At 38.1% G+C, this 15,137-nt stretch overlaps 1 protein-coding gene across 2 annotated transcripts in view; it reads left to right on the forward strand.

Annotated features, from left to right (window-relative positions):
• The window catches only part of cdh11 (cadherin 11, type 2, OB-cadherin (osteoblast)), a 99,559-nt gene that overhangs the window by 52,887 nt on the left and 31,535 nt on the right, over window positions 1-15,137 (forward strand). For both annotated transcript variants that reach the window (XM_086258849.1, XM_086258850.1), the window contains 2 exons: window positions 12,269-12,683; window positions 14,589-14,728. In XM_086258849.1, coding sequence (XP_086114975.1) covers window positions 12,533-12,683; window positions 14,589-14,728 — 291 coding nt within the window. In that variant the 5' untranslated portion in view covers window positions 12,269-12,532. The remainder of the gene's footprint in view (window positions 1-12,268; window positions 12,684-14,588; window positions 14,729-15,137) is intronic.

The following is a 15,137-nucleotide window of genomic DNA, read 5'->3' on the forward strand; positions in this document are numbered from 1 at the left end:
GTGCGCACAGTTATCTTTAAGATTACCTTAAATTTCATCATTATTGTTTATTATTTTCCATTTTGCATTGTCACCTGTTCAGCTCGGTTTGTATCCTCCTGTCACAAAACAAACCTCAGCATGTGTGTGGATCACAGAAGCTGTCACAGTAAAGAGCTGGATGCTTACACACTGCTGTTGAAATTGGATAGAAAATAAACAGTTTTACAGCTGTAGTGTGAAATGGGTTTTAAAGTGAATCTCAAGGCACTGCAGCAATGTCTCAGGTTACTCGCAGTCTCTCCCATTCAACCTTCACCCTCACTCCCTTCACACAAGTTATATACCGTGTCCTAAACATGTGTGTGTGCATATAAAATATTTCCTCTACTGTTTCCTTAATATCAGAAGCAATTTTACCCTTTAATGTTTCTTTCTCGGCTGCGGGAGTCTGTGACAGAACCTAGGACATACCCATTCATATTTATATCCTGTTCATATCCTGTACATAGCTTGTACTCACTACAGCCTGTACATACCTATAGTTATAGAATATTCACAACATACTTCATACCGTGTACATTATAACATACCATAATAGACCCATTTCTGTAATATACTCACATATCTATATTATTGCTAATATATATTGTAATATATCTATATCACTAAAGCACTTCTGGATGGATGCAAACTGCATTTCGTTGCCCTGTACCTGTGCATGTGCAATGACAATAAAGTTGAATTCTATTCTATTCTATTCTTTTTGACTCGATCGCACTCTATCACTACCACCAACTTGTCAAAGTTGGAGATTTGTTGAAGAAGTCACTTGGAAGAGTGACAAATGTTTCTTTCACTGAACAGAATCAACTTTTTGGGAGACACGAGTGTAAATCACAGTTCTCCAAATGTCTTGTATAACTCTTTGTGTTGTTGTGCTTTAAAAACACAACACAAGTTTTTCTTCCACTATACTTATGGTGAGCTCAGAGATCTTTTGCAGTGGTCTAAATCCTTTATGCTAGCTTTGTATCCCCTTATTTTATGTTGGGTTTCTTTTTAAACTTGTGGTTATGTGGCCTCTTCTCTCTCTCCTACCTTTCTTCATTTCTTTGCGGTCATCTGTCCCTGCTCCTCAAGCCTTTAAGAATCCAAAGTATTTTATTTTTCCTTTAGCCTCAAATCGATTCCAGACGCCACCGTTTCCTGCCCTGTCTCTCTTTCTCCTCCTCATTTAGTGGGGGGGAGAAAAGAAACCACACACACACAAAGAAACCGAGTCAGATAGAGCGAGAGGCACAAAGTTTCAGTTTTTCTTGCTTTTTTTTAATGCATTCCTCAAAGTTTACTCCCTTTTCCATTTCTAACCCAGCAGCTGTGTAATTTTGTATTTCTATTCTTACAATGAGTAGAATATTTTCTTGACTAGTCCCTTTTTCTTTCTGTGTTAGTCTTGACATGACCCCACCCCCACCCCGCCATCACACTCATCTGTCTTATCTTTGCCTAGCTCTCTGATTAAAGGATACAGTGACAGTGTCATGAATCTCTTGTGATGTAGATTGTGTCTGACTGTGAACTCTATAAACCTCTACAGATGTCCTCAATGACTTGTTTTTGAAGTACTTCAATGCCTTAAACCATATGCGAGCGTGTACATAGCAAACAATAATGGGGCTGTTTGATAGCCGCGTGAGAGAAATATCTGGCTGCATCTGAGGAGCCATTTTCCCGAGTGAGAGATAAAAGAAAAAACTGGATAAACAAAAATGAAAATGAAGCAAACCTGTGAGGCTCTGCTCATGTTTTGTGGCTGAGTACATTTTTAAGTCTACTGCAGTAATTACAGTGTCATTCTGGAGCTGTATTGCAAAGCTATATTTTGCCACAATGGATCCTACTGGACTGTGGCAGAAAACTGAAACAGGAAAGGAATAAAAGGGACAGATGTAGCGAGCCGAAGCAGAGGAAAATATAGAAAGAAAAACAATAAGAAACAATAGCAGAGTGAAAGAAGGACAGGGCGAGATAGAGAGGAAGAATTTGATTGTTGTTTAATTAAAGATTAATTTCTCAACCACATTCATAAGGATTTATGTTTAAATGATTACCAAGACAATTGGAACACAGTTGTCACTGCAAGGTATTTACAGACAGTCCCAATGTCAGAAATAAAGGGACTCGGACACAAAGTTTAAGCCTGAAGAGGGCATTCCCATGCAAACCAATAGCCAATAAACGGTGGTCAGCAGGCTAATTGGAACTGCATTGTCTTGCCTCAAGCTTAACTGCATCTCATCAGCTTGCCCGTTGTTTTACTGTCTATTCTGGTTGCTCATTTGGAAGAGCAGAGAGAGTTGATTGGTTGAGTCATTAACTTCTTTTCACCCTGAAGGATTTCCTTATGAAATTAAAGGCCAAATCAGGAACAACAGAGTGATGCACCCTGCTGAAACATTCACCCCATTATCGCCTTTGTTTATGTTGCCGTTATGATTTTTTCTTCTATAAATTTCTTGTCTTGTTTTATAAAAGCAAGATGTCGACAGCAGCAGCAGCAGCTGTTGTTACACTGTGCCCAAAAACTATGGATTCAGTATTTAATGTACAAGAATGTTTCTAACTAAATAAAAAAAAATAGAATTGTATTGGTACCACAATCAGCTCTTTGCGAGAGAAATTCTCGTTGTATGTTGCAATCAGTTTATCTCTTGATGAACACAGGTTATGAAACTACAAGGCAGCTGTCGTGATAGGGATGAATCAAGTGATTTAAAGCAGCAGAGAACAGTATGTTTAAATGCACAGAACATGACGTTGAAGCGATGTAAAACGCAACCTTCCGCTCATCACAGAAAACATGCTGTGATTGCACATGATTTATAATCATTTTCAAATTAACACGATAAGGAGTAAACGAGGATGCTAATCAAAACAAAAATGTTTTCATGTAAACTGAGTGTTATCTTTATGAACTAAAATTCTTTTGACAGAATAAATTAGCTGTGGATGTGAATCAGACTTAATTAGATGCTAGCTAGCTGAATGCAAAAATCAAAAAATATATATAAATGTCAGAGCTGTCAGCACATTGTTTTTCTTCTTCATTTTCAGCTTTTTTCATTTCATTCTTGAAATTAACACATGCTACCATGACTTTGTTGTAGCTTCCAATGTATTCCTCTAAGTTCAGTTAATTTTATTCATTAAATGAACATAACTGTGCTACTGCTAACTGTCAAAACACAGAGAATGCCAACAAAGTAAGTGGATCCATATCTTTCTATATTACGAGTATTACGAGCTCTCTACAGCTTTAAAACTAAACTGAAACAGACAGGATGAAACAACAACAACCTACCGTTCAGAAGTCTGCACATCGAAAATATGTTTCTCTATAATTGGTCTAAACTAAGATATGACTCAGCTGTACCCCTATAAACCTGTTACTGACATCCGGTGCAGAAGTGTTATTGGGAGCCATAAAGCAATGATTGGACACTTTGGCTGCTGTATCTTCAAATGATGATGAAGATTGGTAACAGGTTTCTCTCTGCCTGTGGCTGAATTTATGGTCCTGCTCTGGTGTCGTTTGCATGGCTTTCTGGCTACGCAGACACAAGGATCGTGGGAAGAGTTCACAAAAAATAAAGATCAAGTCAAAGCACAGCTGACAAGAACAAGAAATGGCAGAAGTGGAAAGTTTACAAGGCTTTTTTAATCACTCTGGTACAAAGAAGTGATTGTATATTCTAACTTCTTGCTTCCTGGAGCAATACCAGAGCAAATAAGAACAAGAAAAATGCATATTACTAATCTTTTCCTCAGATCATTGACCTTTTCTTACAAGCTGCTCCCCAAGAGCCACACTGTTTAATTCCTTCAAAGCAAAATGAGCCCATATTCATTCACAGTGACTCAGCTCTTTCCCAACGATGGCATCAGTGTCCTTGCGGAAGATGTTTTTGTCTTCCAAGAGGAAACAGATCTGCTTCACTGTGGAAATTGAACCTCTGCAGACTGTTCTCTCCATCAAAAACCTATCAAAGCTCCATGACAAGAAGCACATTAGCTTCAGAGAGATGGATACCAGGTGACAGGATTTGGTTGAGACTAATGTTTATCCTTACCAAATCTACTAGCGGTGCATTGATGCTTGTTTTTCCGCTGCGTCACGCACCTCTAACTGTGGAATTATCAGCGTCAGGGATTGTGGTCTGTGCAGCATTCCATGCGTCTTACGCTCGGTCTTTGTGTTGTGTGCCACTCGCTCGTTAAAAGCCACACAAGATCAAATCCAAATCGTTATTGCTCTTTGATTGATGTCTTTCATTCTCTTCCAAGACTTTTCTGTTAAAGCCAAATGTCTCATGAAGCAGAAGCGTTAAGAAAGCATCACATAAACTGCACCATAACGCCATTACATAATGATTCAATTAGCTAATGCATATAATTTAGAAATCCACGTTGTGGATCTCATAGGGCCGGGACAGTCATTACTTCATTCTTTTCCAAGTAATTTGATATTAATGATGTTGAAATGTGGTTGATTAAAGATTTTAAAGATCTGTACATAAAGCAAGTGTGCGTGCGTGTGCACATGTGTGAAAATGGCAAACGTGGGTTCTTGTGGGTGGTAATTAGCACTTGAATCTCACTAATGGCTTAATAGAAATCAGCAGCCTACACATACACATGCACAGACACACACTCAAAGCGAAGACTGCGTCCTTTGTGTGTGTGTGTGAGAGAGAGAGAGAGAGTTGTTAGCCTCTCATTAATACCTATTTTCGTGAATGCTGAGAAAGCTTTGGAGCTTTCTTTGTAATTGCCTCACCACACACAGACACACACATGCACACCTATTAGTTCCTCTAATTGAAAGGCAATTAAGCCTCAGGTTTCGTGGTGTGAGCTAAACGCTGGGTGTCTGTTTTCAGCACCGCTCTGTTTTTAAGCTTTTAACAGACCACAAAGACCCGGTAACCGAAATAAGATCCCCAAAGTGAACTTTAATACACTGACTCTCTGTCTTTGTACCTTTTAGCTTTCTGTGCACTCACTTCTTTGGCTCTCACTCAGTAATCTGCAGTTTCCATATAATCACACTTTGTAGTCTAAGTAATGTATTGCACATTTTGGGGAGAAATAATAATAACAGGGTTAAATATTTGCAGCATCTCAAAAGTTTGTGTAAAATTCAAACGACGGTTGGACTCAAACACAAACCCTGTTTATTTCTGTTAGCTGTTTTTCTCTCTCCATCTCCCTCCTTCCTCCTGCTCTGTCCCATTTCATCTCATCTATACTTTGTCTTATCAAATCTCTCCTTGTTGAATATGTCACTTCAAGGAGCCAGAGTTTACAACAAAAAAAGGAAGAAGGAGGAAAAAAAAACTTTACAGTCCAAAGCTTTATGTCTGCCACAGCACAGTGAAGGGATTGATTTGTATGGGAGAGTAGGAGTGGATTTTTACAGTAAGAGAAAATCTCTTTTTAAACCTCCCTTGACCCCCTTTCACATCCCAGCATATATGTGGAAAAAAATGTATCACATCTGGCTTGAATAGCGTGCAGGGTTACAGAGGGGTCCAGTGGTTATAGTTTGGTTTTGGCAACAGTCAACTGTTGTATTTTTGTGGTGTCCTTGAGTGGACCTCCTCAGGCAAGACCTTAAATGTTAATTTACATGGTGCAATGATGACACATGGGGGTGAAGTTGCATTGTTTGTCATATCTATAACACAGATGTCACAGTTAACTATCCAATCAAGCGGGGCAAAAACTGTGTGAACCTAAAATGATTCAAATCTAAAACAATTAAGAGATGTTGCTTTGACTTAGTTTAAAGCAATGAGGTGACACAGTTTTCTGCTGTGACGGCACCTTGTTTTCTGTCAGGAGGCTAAACACCATGGCGAATGACACCAACATGGCAAGAACTAACAATGACACAGTATCTGTGAGAACACAAAAGGGACAAATGTCGCCTTCGGGCTGTGATGTGGGTGCAAGCAGCACATTCTGCATCCACTTCTGTTTCATGCCGGCTACTTAGCTAATTCAGACATAATCCTTTAGTGTCATAGCTCGGGGATGGCCGCTGTTGACCGAGGTCAGTCCAAAACAGCGACTTTACAAATGCGTGTCTGCATCTGGATTACATAGAAGTTGCACAAGTCATTGCAGCTAAAATGTGCTAAAACTTCAAACATCATGCCAACAGAGTTTGTCACAGTCAACATCCATTGTCTTTACATGCAAAGATAATAATTAAAAAATGCCTGACTGTGCGTCTTCTCTTTTTTCTTTCTTCGATGATTCAGACGGCTTTTGATTTACAAAACCACGCTGAAAGGCTTTGCCCAATGTGAAAAGGGAAGCTGCCGCAAAGGGGAAAAAATACAGCACATATAAACCTATCTCATTCCTTCTCCTTCATTCCTCGTGTATGTCTTATTCCTTTTGTTCACGTTTTTCACACGAGGAACAGTGAGACCATTGTTTGCCTACACCTACCCAGCACAGGCAATACGTGGAGACACGGAGGAAAAGGCGAGAAAAGACCCACACTGTCAGCTACATGCACAATCACAAACCGTGCACTACGCTAGAGAGAGGTGTATATACACCTTCATACACGAATGAATCACCTTTATTGTCACTGACCCTTAGAGAGAAAAGCAGTGAGGGAAAGTTTGAGAAGACCGAGGAGAAAAAAAGTGGGGTCAAGACTATTTTTTCCCCTCCCCTATACTTCACAGACGTTTTCCAATGTTCTTTTGGCTGCTGTCGACGTTTGGCTTACAAAGGAGGGAAAGCATTGGAAGCACAGTGCAGAGAAACAATGACAGAGTGTGAGGAGAAAGGAAGAGGCAGTGACAGAGAGAAAAATAAGTACATACTCGGGTTTTATTTAATGGTGACATTACAAAGACAAGTCTCCTGTGTCTAACACAGCAATACAATGATTAATTACAGCGGCTGAGAAGTTTGTTTTGGGGAAATGTTTAATGAAATTGTGTATTTGTCCCAGTTTATGTTTCCATTTTTACTTATCAATGTCCAACAAAGGAGTAAAGCTTTCCAATGACTCGATAAAGTAATGAACTTTCATTTATTTATTTACTTAGTTACTAAAGATTTCAGCATCGACTGCTTAAAGTACTGCATTACATTTATTACTGTGGAGTAATTGTCGCCTTTCAGCTCTTTACTTGGTGGAAATCTCTTTTGTGCCTCGCTTCAGTTCTGGAGGTACTAGCTGTGATTCCAGTAGGGCAGCCAGCTACTCTGACTAAAGAGACACAGCATGAGAAACAACCTGTGTGCATGGAAATAGAGAGCGAGAGGAAAAAAACACTTTTTATTCAACATCTACTTCTACAAAAGACCCAAAATCTCAGTCTTAAAGAATTTGACTCCTAATCGTCACACAGTGTGTTCCATATTATAATGAGTTCTGGTTAAAAGTAAAGAAATATAAATATTAATGAACCAAGTCAAATTTCAAAAAGTCAATATCAGAAGAGCAAAATCTAAGCAGACCGCTGAACTTATTCTGTTTGTCTCGGCGCTCACTTTAGTCACTATAAGAAAAGAAATAGTAAACACACTTTGGGGTTTTCAGTCATAACAGCCCACATTAATAAGATTGCATAATCACAGACAGTCATATACACAGATGCACATTCACAGCACACCATTAGATATAAATACAAACATCTTTAGAGACATATTCAGACTCTTAAACAGGCAAATATCCCCCCTGTTGAGTGAGGACATGTCACATTGATTTATTTTAACCCTATGCTCTGACCTCTGTGTGACACATTCAACACACTCACACAAACACGCACACATACACACACAGTGTGTGGAGCTACACTCTCGTGTTAGCCAATGAATCACAGTAGCCTACTCAAACACTTGACTCATGGATTAACAGCATCTCTACTAACCCCAAGGGAACAGTGCATATGCGTTCACACACACATATACAAACACACACAAACTCAAGTATGCTGTTCACTATTCTAACGTGACTCTTGAGTCATGTATTCTAGACATAGGAAACGGTCTGGCCAAAAGGCATGCTTGCCCTGGGGAGTCATTATCACTGTCTGTTTCAGCGCTGCGTTTTCTGCTTCTCTCGCTTTCTCTCTGTGTCTCGCACCGTCAGCCATTTGAGATATCGGAAAACTTAAGAAAACAGCAAACGAATATGAGTCATAGAAGGTACGGCCATGTAGTATTATATAAATTCAATAAATTGTGAAGTTGATCTAATTTTTAAATAGACTGGCGCTCTTAATCTTCAAGAACGGTTTGGGTTTTATTTTAAGAAATAGTATTATTTTAAACAGAAAAAATTATTCCCAATAAAAAAATGACTAAAAATCAATAGTGAGAGAATTTTGTTTTCAGGAAAATGTGTGAGAGTAACAGTTTGGTACACTTTTGAGTGCAACTCTACAGGATTGTTTCACATCTGTTAACTTCATGATGAAGGTGGTTAGCATATGGAGCAGCTTTTGTAAACACTGTTCAGAGGATTTCTGTGTCCAGACTTTCCTGCAAACAATGTGGATTTAAAATCCTGAACAAGTAAGCAAGGAGCGTGTTCTTTTCTGATGCATTTCTTGTCTGTTTTGTACTGTTTCTACCAATGTGTGGCCTTATAACCATGTAACATATTTTCAGTACCAGCTCATCCATCCAACTGCTTCAGCTTCTCTAACACTGAGCTGATTTTCCCTATGCTGTCTGTCCCTGATAGCTGGGCTTCATTGGTTAAATACTACTACTACTAATTATAACTTTATTTATAAAGCACTTCTTTTCAAGAACAAAGTGCTTCACATTTCAACAAAAGCACGCATTTAAAATAAAACGTTTTCAGCTGTCATTTAAAGCAAACCACACATTTAGCCGACCTACAAGTCTAAGAGGTTGTTCCAAAGTTTAGGTGCTGCAACCTCAAACACGGAAGAACTTCTGGTTTTAAAATAAGATCATGGAACAATTAAAAGACCTTGATGAGCTCTTCTGGGAGGTCAACTGCTGTTATAAGGTTTCAGTAGCCCTGATTCGTATCCCAGGCCTATCCACATAGGGCTTTATATGTTATGAATACAACTTTAAAATGGCTTTTATTACAGAAAGCCATTAAAGCACACCAGGAAGAGGTGTAATATGTGTACACTGGCAAATTTTTGTTAGCAGTCTGTCCATTCTGGACTAACTGAAAATGGTCAAGGGATGACTGAAAAATACATTAAAATAACCAAAGTTGCAAAGTTTCTTAAAAGAAAGAAACAATACTTGATGAGTTTTTAAATTTCAGGTTCAAATTTCAAATATCGGCGAAGAGACATAGGGTCTTAGCCGATGACTTCCAATGCACGTGAGGGGGTAAAAGTACTGACTGACCTCCTTAGAAATTGTCTGGGTCAAAGGAAGAGCTTCAGTTTTGCCAGAATTAAAATGAAGGGCAATTAAAGATGTCCAGTTAGTAATGGCAGAGAGCACATTCATTAAGGTAGGGAAGGCTGTTGAGGTTATTAGGCTCAACTGAAAATTACAGCCGTGTATCATTAGCATAGCAATAATATGCCTTTGAAACTATCAAGCAGGTGGCTCAGGGATAACTTGTATAGTGAGAACAGAACTGGTCCGAGGATAGATCCCTGGGGGACTCCACATACAAGGGGTGCAGAGGAGGACATACATACATGGGTTTATATGAATTTCTAAGTGTATGTATGAAGTATGATGACAGCAATATGAGACCAGTGCCATTCGTAATTTAATAATGCTGTTTCAGTGCAGACTGGAATTTGTCAAATATATTGTTTCCTTCTACCACTAGCTAATGTCTAAGAAGGAGAGTAACAATCAGATCTCAACGCATCTGAATAGATGGAGAGAAAGTTTTAGTAAAGTAAGAACCTACTTCATGAAGCTCCACAGCTTTGCAAGATATCAATATGATTTTTCAGTTAATTTGAAGGGGTGCTCCAACAAACTCATCTGAACTCACTATATAAATAAAAACCAAATAAACAGAGAGAAAAGTTGCAAAAAATCTGTATTTTTAAAGGTGCTTTGTTTGAATTTGACAGTGGGGTCACTTATTTGTCACCAAGCAAACCACACAATATCATGCTGGCTTACACACTGATCATTCCTGAGCTGTCACTCTGTCTGCTGCTATCAATCTAGTCTGTTATTTTTTTCTTGTGTTTGACCTGACACGCATCTGACAGTTATTCAGAAAAATAACAGCGGACTTGTAGCAGGGAAACGGGATACTGGGGAAAGCAATTTATTTTGGACTTGATTTATTTTTACTTGTTAAATAAAGCTGACACTTAATTTGACACATCAATGACAGTTTGAGGTCCTGTTAATAGATTCTGCATAGCAGGTGTCAGCTCGTCGCACAACAAGTGCAAACGAGAGTTCATTATTTACGGGGTTTTTGTTGTTGTTTTGCTGTTTTTAAAGTTTTAACTTATTCTCTATTAGATACAAGATGTCAACAACCATTATTTATTTCGATTTTACAGCTATTTATTACTATAACTGTACAATTAAGAATTTTTTTCAGGCAATTTTTCAGCTTAAAGAATTTTCCGAAAAATTATTCCTTATTTTCACAGGTTTAGTCGCAGATATGTTTTTATCAAGGCACCATTTTTCAAGGCAAGCTGTGAAAGAAAAAACAGCTCCGAGGCTTTTACAAATGAATGAAAGACAGGCACAAACACACATGCATACACACCCACACACAGATATGTGCATCAATCAGAGGACTCGAGGATAATTAGCCAGATGATGAGCCGGTATGGGATTAACTGTCAACACTTCCTGGTTGGCTGGTCATGTGGTCAGCATGAGCCAATGAGCCCTGGGGGAATTTTCTCATCTACTGATCTATTGAATATTAAACACCCACACACAAACACATTCACATGTGCATATACAAATTTTGCTCAATTGGTCCATGCCAAGAAAAATAAGAAGCACAGTACGGAATTTACAGTTAGAATTAAAAGATTACTAGCACCTCTAGTTCAGTCACTCTAACTGGTACTGGTACTGCACTGGTACAGTAGTAGGCCTACGTGCATCGCTGCACGGACGATGTGCAATTAAAACACAAATCACCTCTCAAGTGTGCCAGGTGACTTACTCATGTTGGTGCAAATGGCGCATCAATATATAACCACTGGCTGGGGAAAAAGCGGTTTTAGTGTGGTTCAGTTTAGTGATATTATTTTCTTAAGTGAAGAATAATTAGACACACTTGTTTGCACATTTGCACTTGAGTAAACTTTGTTGTCTTTTGTTTGACCTTTTTTTTTCTCTCAATGTTTTACCTTCAAAGACTGCCATCTCTCTTCTGTCATGAACAGAACATCATAAACCAAACTGAAGACAACAGATAAAAAGCTTCTGTATTTATCGTCTGTGCTAATTGGTTGCTTAAAATGACATTTGCCTTTTGCATTCTAGTGGCTCCAGCTTTTCTTGTAATGGCATAGTAGCACAAGTAAAAGTAGAGTGGTTCGGTTCTTTTTTTAACAAACACTTTCACTTATCTTTGCAGATAAAATCTACCTGTCTGTTGTAGGGCTATATATAATGAATGGAGTTGAGTTGAATCCATCACATATTAGTTCAACTTTTGGTTTGCTGGTGTAATAAAGTGATAGACAAACTATGTTTTCATATATTATGGTTAAATCAGATATTAAGAAATGCAGCAGAGCAAAACCTATGATGCTTCACTGCAGATCCAGTCCTCTCTAGTCTCTCTCTAGGTGAAGATTGAATACATTTTTTCATTGCTCTTATTAAATCTACTTTGCAACATTCTCATATCCACAGATTTCTTTTTAAAACTACAGTCATTGCTTTCTGCTGACATTCATCGAGTCTTTTCTTGTAATGACCAAGCAGTTTACTTTACAGCTCACCACTACAGATGGACAAATCAAAAAATGTATCACTCCTACTGGCATTGTTGAGTCATCACCTGTGTGCTTTTTAATAGATTTGATCTATTAAATGGCATGATGCTGTCAGTGTATCCAAAAGAGCTGTAAATAGTGATCAGGTTTTACCTGAGCATTTAGTCTGAGTGAAATGTATCCGTTTGGGAATCATGAATTTTAATAAACCATCAAACCATATTTGCCTGCAAATATTTTGTTTGCTTGTTTGTTTTGACTATTTTTGTGTCACTGACCAAACCTGCTTTCCTTTCGCTCTCTTTCAGGCTGTTTGGCAAGAAGAATAAGACAACACAAACTGTGAGAGGAGAAAAAGAAGGCAGAAAAGCTAAACGAAGAAAGGCAGTGACGTGGCAAGCTGGTGATGAGTATCTACAACAGGCCCCATTTCAGCTAATGAACTAGGAAGCTCATCAACAACATTTTGGTTAAAAAAAGCAAGATACCACCTCAGTGGGAGCAGAGCTCCACTGAGAGGAATCAGAAAGTAGGGGGCGGAGCAAAGTGCACAGTTTCAAAGGTTTGTCAAGATGGCAATGCTGATGATGAAGCGGCAGGGCCTCGGGCTACTGAGGATCTTCCTGGTGTTGCTGGGAGTTTCTGCACTTTGTAGCGTTGCATTAGGAACTCGGAAAGGAAATGCTTCCTTGGATCAAAGGGGACACAGACACAGACATCCAGGTATGACAAAGCAATACTTCAACGTAATCTTGCAGCATAAATTCATAACTGTGAACATCCGAAAAACAACATTTTGCTCATCTTTTCAGAGGTTGTGTTAGTTTCATATTTTAAAATGATCAATTAGATCTGTCAGATTTTTACCTTTTGTGAATTTCTTCATGCAGCATTGCAAAGTCTTGGCAGTCTTGGTACAGCAACTGATACAGAAATAATTCCTTTTTATAAATTTAACTGTTATAATCACATGAGGGATTTGAGAACTCACTACATTTAAAGTTTGCACTGAGCATCTTCCTAAATATTTTGTATAACCGGGTCATCCACCGAGATGATCCTCAGATTCATAGATATGTGATCTATCAAGTTATGCCTTGTAGTTAATGTATTATTAAATATCATATTAAACCCATTTCATCAACCTAATATATAACACATTACCCCCAAAACATTTTGTGTTCTAGCTCAGAATACAAACCAATTAGGTACTCTGTCAAGTAAGTATATACCTTATTTCAGCCTTATTCCAAATTAACAGTTTCACAGTCTGTAGCTTTAAATGCAAATTTAGTACTGCTGTCCCTTCCACAACAAGGCAGGACCGCATGTCAGCTGATGTAGACATGAAAGAGTGTCTGAGAAGAAAAAAAAAAGAAAAAAAAAAAGACGTTCTGACGCTTCTAACATTCAATCTGAGTAACTTATTTTACATGTAAGTTCCTCCTAAATCACAGCACACAGTAGTTGTCTTAAACTGATGTGCCTGGTGAATCTGTCAAATGACAAGGTTGTTATAAAATCAGCATTCTAACAGTGCAGAACAGCAGCTTGGAAATAGCTTAGGTATAATGGGGTGCATTTCAGTCACTATTTCATACTTGCTCTGTTATCTGTCAACAGAATCTGAAAAATATGCAAATAGGATCAGGTTTATTTGAATTCAGCTGTATTAAATATGAGTAAAGGTAAGCAGAGAAAGTTAGAAGAGAATAAAAATGTAAGGCCTATAAAGTCAGCTGAGTTTCATTATCTAAAAACTTGCAATTCTGACTCAACTTTACAATAATCAGAAGGCCCTGGCCTTGAGCACAACCATAAAGCTAACGGTCTGATTATCCACACTAACCAAAACATCCTTAAGAGTATTATGCTATTGTTTTGGTTATATATCACCATCTCAGGTGCTGGAAGTGTGTGCAGATGTATGCTGAGCATTGCAGACAACAGCTGAAGACTCCAAGGAAACTCACAAGAGCCTGAAAAAAATTAAAAGTTCTTTTGGACACATTCTTTATTTTTCCCCTCTCTAGACACACTGCCAACATGCAATTATGTTCAAAAACAATCTTTTTTTCTTCATTATTTTCCCTTTAATATTTAAATATTAATGGTAATTCTTCCACATGTTCAAACATTGCTACTGCTCACTGCAACCACAGACTGCTCCTTCTAGCCACTGTGGAGTTTCACTACAACAAAAAGAGGTTAAGTGACTTGCAAAGATTCCACATAAAAATCGACCCATTAAAGCATGTGTTCTTCATACAGTCCACCCACATTTTTCAGCTGGGATTTGAACAAATGATCCACACTTCTAAAACAGGCCACTCTGCTTACTCCCTCTCACACACTTTTAAGCTTACTAAAAAATACTGGAAAATCAACAAAAAAAACCAAAAAAAAAATCCAAAATATAACATAACAGCTGTTGTGGTGATAATTCATTCAACATAACATACAGAAGGTGGCCGTCTATTTAACGTTTAACCATGAAATTACAATTCATAATAAACATGTTGTGGACTATAATTAAATTAACTAAAAGGTTTTGGTTATAACTGGATAAATATAGGTGTGGTTTATATATATATAAATATATGTATATTGGTGTTTTTGTATTTGTAGGTCACTTGTCGCTACACAGACACAAACAAAAGGTTGGAAAGGAAGGCCAAGTACTCCACAGGTCCAAACGAGGATGGGTCTGGAATCAGTTCTTTGTCATTGAGGAGTACACTGGACCTGACCCAGTGCTGGTGGGCAGGGTGAGTATAACAGTGCAATTTAAAAAGAGAATCCTTCTTCAAACAAAATTAGCCTCTGAATAACTGTTTAATTAAAAGCCACGTTGCCCTCCAGTGGCAGTCATGGTGTGCAAGCTGACAGCAGGATTTAAATGTGGTTTTAGCATTTATCAAAGAGAGAGTGGGATAAAGACAGAAAAATGAAAGAGGTCATGTTCTCATTCAAGGGTGAAGATGATTGGTGGTACTCCTCCAGAACAACACCATCGCTCAAACTGAGCAGCGGCTCTCATAACAAACAACAAATTATGTTTACAGAGCACCATATTTCAAAGTCTAGGAGCTATAAAGGAAGAACAAGAGTTTAATTGAATGTTGAACATTCTTCATTTTTATAATAATATTTTAAGTCAGTAATTTATTAGTGTGT

The sequence above is a fragment of the Aulonocara sp. 'chitande type north' Nkhata Bay genome, linkage group LG13, assembly GCF_057382095.1.
Source record: "Aulonocara sp. 'chitande type north' Nkhata Bay isolate Kocher_YH1m ecotype deep benthic linkage group LG13, A_spYH_male_GT1.1, whole genome shotgun sequence".
Taxonomy (NCBI): domain Eukaryota; kingdom Metazoa; phylum Chordata; class Actinopteri; order Cichliformes; family Cichlidae; genus Aulonocara; species Aulonocara sp. 'chitande type north' Nkhata Bay.